This window comes from Lathyrus oleraceus, chromosome 7, assembly GCF_024323335.1.
Source record: "Lathyrus oleraceus cultivar Zhongwan6 chromosome 7, CAAS_Psat_ZW6_1.0, whole genome shotgun sequence".
Lineage (NCBI taxonomy): Eukaryota > Viridiplantae > Streptophyta > Magnoliopsida > Fabales > Fabaceae > Lathyrus > Lathyrus oleraceus.
This window is the reverse complement of record NC_066585.1, coordinates 107,952,961-107,960,495: the sequence shown is the minus strand read 5'-3', so window position 1 is coordinate 107,960,495 and position 7,535 is coordinate 107,952,961. Positions and strand designations below refer to the sequence as shown.

Genomic DNA, 7,535 nt, shown 5'->3' with positions numbered 1-7,535 from the left:
AAAATAAAATAATTTAACAATATTAGTTAATATATATATATATATATATATATATATATATATATATATATATATATATATATATATATATATTATAATTTAGAAATACCAAGAATAAAATCTTTATAAATTTGTTATAAAAGAAAAAAAAAAAACAGTGACATTAATTTAAAAGTTTTAAGTGGACTAACATACATGAACTTATAGGATCAAAACAGTGAAATAAATATTCAATTGAATTGGAAATGATAACTTACATTTAATGTATGAGGAATGAATATTCAATTTTTTTATTAATAATATAATTAAGTGGATACACAGACCTTTCAATAGTTGATAATTAAGTTGGATAATACCCAACTTTTTAAATGGGTGGATAAGAATTTGCCTCAAAAGAAACATATTAAATTCAAGTGGTTAATGATTTACATCTTACCAAACTTTACTTATCATAGTGGTGTAGTATTATTTAGCATTACATTTTCTAACTAAATAAGAATCTCTAATTTATAAAATCAAAATATTTATATTTTGATGAATAAAGAGGAGAAGAATTAGATGGAGCTAGACCTAGCACTAAAGACAACACAACCAACATGTCCTTAGATTTAGTTAGTTATACGGTTGTTACGTTAATTGTTATTTTCTTGATCCTATTTATACGTGTATAGAAGTTGTATTGTATTTTCATTTTAATAACAAAGTTTATTGAAAATGAATAGATATTCAAATATATTGGTAATTCTGTGTTTTATTTTAAATTTTGTCATCTCTTTACAGAAACCAATAGAGTTGGACTTAACACCAAAGACAGCACAACCTTTAGTTGAGGGAGATGGTGGTAGTTACTATATTTGGTTAAGTTCTGAAGTTCAAATTTTGGCTGAAACAAATGTTGCTGCTGGTCAGTTTATTCTTCAGCCACGAGGGTTTGCTTTTCCTCATTATGCAGATTCATCTAAAGTTGGTTATGTTGTTGAAGGTTAGATAATTACCAATCATTAAGTCTCTCTCTCACACACACATAATGATAATAATATTCATTAGATTTGATTAATTTTATCTGCGATCTAACATTATGTAAGCTTTTAATTTAAATAGAGAAGAAATGTAATAATTTTATCTTATGTTAGTTTTCCATTATAAAACTCAATTATATCATTGAATATATGTTTTTTAATGTCATTCTCACTTTAAACTTTCCATAAATCTTACATAGGCGTGATTAACATTTTTTAAATGATACCTCTTATCCTCGACATACCTATCAAAAAAAATAATCGTAAGATCTCTAAGAAGAATGAAGTACTACCTCAACCAACTAAAAATCATATATCATATGGACACTGCAATATCACATGTCACAAATAAGATGGATATCCGACTCAATCCACTCATCACATAACAATCAAGAAATACCCTTAGAAACCCCTAAAACCATGCGATTAAATAAGTTCTCTCATATATAGACTTTATCTTGAAGAAGTTGTTAAGAGAAAACTACCATTTTATAGGGGTCTACTAGCCAAAATAAAATAAAGAACCGAAATTGGAGGGTTGATTACAAGATTACAAGACATATCACGCTAAAGAAAACCTAAGTAAGTTGAGACAATAAAATATATACCATCTTTAAAATGACACCAACACCACCATATATCATAAGCCGAGGAAAATATCACATCTCGAATAGCTAATGAAAGATTCGAAAACCATTTCCTCATGATAAACAAATATGGATCTCTTCCACTTTAAATCCCAATTTAGAATTCCATTCATATTAACTACTTAACTATCAACTATCAGATCAACCTTACTAGTAAGAGATACTAAAGAGTATGAGAAACCTAAAAAAAGGAGTGAGTCCTACCTAGAGATCCTTCTAAAAGGTGGTATCGAGGTCAGATCTCATTTTTTTTTATATTAAGGCTAGCCACAAAACAATCAAAAGATGCTCAGTTTTAGAACTAATGAGGAACACACTTTTGCATCCGGTAGACACAGAGCGAAAGTCAATATACCTACCCTCTAAGGATGAGGAAATAACTTGTACATCATATTTGACCAATAAGATATCAAACCAAAGATCAAATATTCCAACCGAAACTTTTTATTTTTATTTTATAAATTATTATTAAACTTTTAATGTGTTAATTCAGATAAATAAATTTAAATTATTAATATATAATTTAATTTTTGACAATAAGATTTATTTATATTTTTTGTTAATATAAATAAATTGTTGACGTTTATAAATCAATAATTTTTATAAAAAAATTATTAAATATAAAATATTAAAAAATTTGAGATTTTGAATTAAACTTCTAATAAAAATAAAATAAAACAATACTATTAATGATCATGGACAGAGAGAGAAGTTTGGGTCATCATAATTTTTGTTCTAGTATTGTCAAAGTAAATATACAATTAATTAGAGTCGTTATAATAGGCAAGTCCATATGGGTTGGTTCGCCAAACCCGATAAATTATAGAGCTTAGGCCTTTATTTAAAGTTCATATTTTTTATGGTTTTTTCATCCGGCACTAAAAAATATGCTACCCATTAGGACTAGTCTATATGGGCCGTGGTTAGTCTGTTACGCTAGCACAACTATAATTTTTAAAAATTCTATAAATATTTATATTGTCTCACTCCAAATCAACATATTGATTTTTCTTACCTTATTAATTTTATCTATGATTTATTCAATCTTTCTTTTTAAACATTATATATTAATATAATCAAATCAATATTTAATTGTTTTTATGTTTTAATTAACAATTTTCTCATATATTATTAGTTTTTTTTAAGATAATGTATTTTAAAATGTAACAACCTGTATAATATATATTTAGAACAATATCATACAAGTGTTAATTTTTGGTACCGACACAACATAAGAGCCTAACAACATCATTATATGCACATGTCCAAACTAAATACATATATGACACATGTTATACAATAGTGCCTAAAAATAAAAACTAAGATCTATGTACAATATCTTCATTGCACACAATCCACAGTGGAAGATCATAATAATCAACATCTTTTGAAACATCAATAGACAACTTCTCTTGCATATAACCTGCAAACAACACCTGAAAACAACAATAATATTGGGGTGAGATAATAATCTCACTGAGTTCCCTTATCTTATGGATTCACTCGGCTCTACAGGGTTACTAGTAGATTTCCTAACTCAAGTCTTCACATAGGATAAAGAGTTAAGTAACTAGGGGATTATCGCATTGTATGGAGACATGTACACTTGAGTTCACCAACTCAAATCAATCATTATTCAGAAACCTATCATTGCATATTTCCCCGGCCAACCCTACGTCTAGGATTATCAACACGGGTCACGGATCTTTGTATCATACTTCAAATTTCTTGTGGATTTCAGATTTTTTTATGAGACTCGTGCCCAATCTAAGAATTATCGCTTCCTATGGGACTCAACACCCATTTTCGAGCCTTATTCCTCGTATGAGACTCTAACCCACTTTTAGATCCACGTCTTCTATGAGACTCTAACCCATTTGGATGTACTATGAGACTCCGACCTATTTGGTTGATGCAAAGTAATATTGCATGCATCCTAATTCTTACTTTTCATAAGCATCGAACTTTAGAGTGGGTACGACAATGGGGTTTGTTTCTGAATACATGACTAGTTCATTAATGCAATGTGATTGTACTCATCAATCACTAGGGGATCACATGCACCCATTCTCATAACATCAGATCATGTTTCATACAAGGCATAGTAGTTTGTGACTAATCTATAATTCTAACGACTACTCGTCCACAATACACACTGAGGTACCTTTGCATCCAAGCATCGCCACTTAAGTCATTTCACAACCTAAGTTATCTTTCTAGTTCATTCACCTAGTGATACACCTAGGTTTCCTCACTCATAAGATAAGGTTTTAATCATGTTAATCCACAATCAACACAAACAAAAATTCACAATATATAACACGTCTCATAATATGGTACACAACATTCATAAAGCATACATGATAATATAACATGCTACAAGAATCATAGGCAAAGCTATCACACAAACCGCCTCAAACTACTTATTCCACTTGTATGCCACAAGGAAAAGAACCGTCTGATCATCCTATGGTGGGGTTAGCTGAACTCAAAGTTAAAAGTACAGTGGAATAACTCATAGATACTTCTCTCTATGTTATAATTCTCTACGTTAGCTTCCTAACATATCCGTTCTCATAACAATTGGAGCTACCATTCCCGTTTAGGGTGGAAATAGGGAAGCAAACCATTTATCCAAGGTAACAATCATGGAACACAACCATATAACATACATGATAGTATATCATAACTATCATATACATCATTGGCATATATCTATGATTTTACTTTACTATCTAATAGAGCATTGAAAGGGCTTTCCAATGCTTCAAGTCTCGTATCCATCTGATTCATGGCTCTCGAATTATGGTGAAAACAAGAACCAAACATTTTTATGTGTGTTGTTATGCTAGCCCGACGAAACAAGTTAGTAGCAAAACACATTGTTCTCACCTGGCGAAGACCCGACGAGGCCATCTTTCCTAGGGCTCGCATGGCGAAGCTAACAGAACCTAAAAAGTGTAGAAACGTGACTGGAAGGTGAAAATGGACATACACGTCAACATATATGATCATATTGCACCTAATAACCCATATTAACATGGTTTAACATAAATATATATGCAAAACAACAAGTGTTAGATGATAGGATTAGATCTATAGGGAGTGAATAGATCACTAGTTAAAAAAACTTTCACAAAAAATAGTTTTGAAAATTTTATGGTGCATAGAAGCAAGCGGAAGTATCCCGAATCAAAATCGTCTAACCGAACCCGCTATCAAAAACTCAGATATGCGTAATTGTAATCACAGTATGATAACGAAACACAAATTTACCAAACACAATTAATCACAACCAGTTGAATGCAAAGCAATAAGGATAGTCTACTTCCAATTATAATTCACAAAAAAAAAATCAATTGAGACAATTTGTCCAACACTTAGTGTGGAATCGATATTGTTTGGAATTTATGTGGTATTGTTGATCTTAAAACCCAATCACGATCTAAAGGATCGTGATCAACTCAATAAAACCAATTTCAAAATATGATCAAAAATATTATCCAAACGAATTGATCACACGATCGATGAAATCAACAATTTTCAAATCAAAAATAAAAGAGAGAGAGAGATATAGAGAGAGAGAATACACAAGGATTTGCTTAGGAAGTTCCCCAATCGACATCACTATGGGTACGTCTTCCTTCAATTCGAACTCGAATTGAGATAATGAAATTAACCTTACTTTGCAAAGGTATGTATACAAGAGGGATGTAGCAATCCAACCCTAAAAACCCTAAGCTTGATATTGATTCTGACACCTTCTCTTCCCTTGATCAAAGTTTGATCAAGTAACCCAAAAGTGCCATTTTGATTCACCGTCGCATGCTACTTATTTGCAAAAAAACCTCTTGTTCTTCAAATATTTCACTCGATCAAATCCAAAACGCGCAATTATTGAAACCCAAGATTTTCCAATGTAATCCATCGTTCCACGCTACTCCTTTGCAAGAACCTCCCATTCTTCAAAGACTTCACTCGATCGGATCCGAATTGCGTAATCTTGTCTAAAACCTTCAAATCCCTAAACGAACTTGAAGGAAAACCCCATGTCGATTTTCTGATTTGAAACCCTTAAAGATCTCATTCCAATTTACAGTACAATCAACCTAAATTGGACGTTATCAATCCTAGTTCTAGATGAGACTCATTCAAAAAATGATTATGTGTATGCACAGAATGAGGTTGAAAAGGTTGAGAATGCTTTAAAATCCTGATTATGTTTCAAGTTGAATAATGAACAAGTCACTCAGTTATAATTATTTAGCAATATATAAACAAATTAAATCTTATTATTAAATATTTTATATCATTAATGCATTGTTGAGAAAATAAAATAAATAATTATAAACCCAAAAATTAAATTTTGTTTTTCATAAAATATAGTATATTATCACATTCTTTATTAATTTGTTCATTAATTTGTCAACTTGTAATTCAGCATTATATAGTCTTCCATCTCTTTTAAATATTAAAGTGCATTAAAAAATTCAATAAAATACTATTTTCACAATCACATAATGATATTTTTTGACAATAATTTTTTTTAATTTAGTATTTGGAAATACATATGAATTTTTTTAAAAATGAAAGACTGTATAATACTAAATTTAAAAATAAATAAAAAATAAAAAATGAGAAACTAATAAAAATATTATTGAATTAAATTTTCTCAAATGCAGGAACTGACGGTGTAGTTGGAATGGTACTTCCCAAAACTGGAAAAGAAGTTGTTTTAAAACTTAAACAAGGAGATGTTATACCCGTACCTATTGGAGCTATTTCATGGTGGTTCAATGATGGTCACTCAAACCTCAACATTATATTTCTTGGTGAAACTTCAACGGCTCATGTTCCAGGACAATTCACTTATTTTTTTCTGACGGGTCTTCAAGGACTTTTAGGAAGTTTCTCTAGTGAATTAATAGGCAAAATATATAATTTTGATAAAGATGAAGTGAGCCAATTAACACAAAATCAACCGGGGGTTGTGATAATCAAGTTAGAAAAAGACCAATCAATGCCTAAGCCACAATTGAACATAACTAAAGATTTTGTTTATGACATTGATACTAAAGTCCCAGAAATTGCAGTCCATAATGGAGGATTAATTACAACCTTAACTAAGAAAGATTTTCCTTTTATTAAGGACGTGGAGTTGAGTGTGATTAGGGTGAAACTTGAACCTAATGCTATTAAGGCACCATCAAACCTAATTACTCCTGGGATTCAATTAATTTACATTGCTAGAGGAAGTGGAAAAATTGAAATTGTGGGATTGAGTGGAAAATGTGTATTGGATGCTCAAGTTAAGGCTGGTCATTTGACTGTTGTACCACATTTTTTTGTAGCCGCTCAAATTGCAGGTGATGAAGGAATGGAGAGCTATTCTATTGTAACAACAACCAAGTAGGTTTTTTGTTTTGTTTTTAGAAAACATATTTGTGTTGTTATAAACTGCATGCATTCAAACAGTCGAGAGATTCGTGACTGTATGATAAAAAATTGAACTAACAAAAAAATGAAAATATATTTCAGGCCTTTGTTTGAAGAGTTAGCCGGTAAGACATCAATTTGGGAAGCCTTATCACCTTTGGTGCAACAAGTGTCTTTCAACGTGGATTCTAAATTTCAAAAGCTTTTTATATCCAAGGTCACGGAAAACAACAATCTCATTCCTCCTACTATTTAGTTTGACTTGTTTTATTGGAATAAATTTCTTATGTGTGTTTTTTAATAAGTTTGTTTTGTTTGAATGATAATAATGTGTTTATTACTGTTTTATAATTATTATGTATGTTTTTAATTTGTTTGATATCAAGGATTCATCTATTTATAATATATTAAATCAGAGTCGTAGATTCTTGTT

The 7,535-nt window shown here is 30.3% G+C and overlaps 1 protein-coding gene across 1 annotated transcript; it reads left to right on the top strand.

The window, feature by feature from the left end:
- Positions 1-508: 508 nt before the first annotated feature.
- Positions 509-7,535, top strand: LOC127100865 (11S globulin seed storage protein 2). Its single transcript, XM_051038177.1, has 3 exons — positions 509-982; positions 6,349-7,075; positions 7,205-7,535. Exons 1-3 carry the CDS (start codon positions 715-717, stop codon positions 7,356-7,358), a joined length of 1,149 nt encoding a protein of 382 aa, XP_050894134.1. The 5' UTR covers positions 509-714; the 3' UTR covers positions 7,359-7,535.

Excerpts from the sequence above, each read along its gene's own strand:
- LOC127100865 (XM_051038177.1), top strand. The coding sequence starts at position 715 with ATGAATAGATATTCAAATATATTGGTAATTCTGTGTTTTATTTTAAAT. Across the intron at positions 983-6,348 it reads AGTTGGTTATGTTGTTGAAG|GAACTGACGGTGTAGTTGGA; the intron begins GTTAGATAATTA and ends TCTCAAATGCAG. Across the intron at positions 7,076-7,204 it reads TCTATTGTAACAACAACCAA|GCCTTTGTTTGAAGAGTTAG; the intron begins GTAGGTTTTTTG and ends AATATATTTCAG.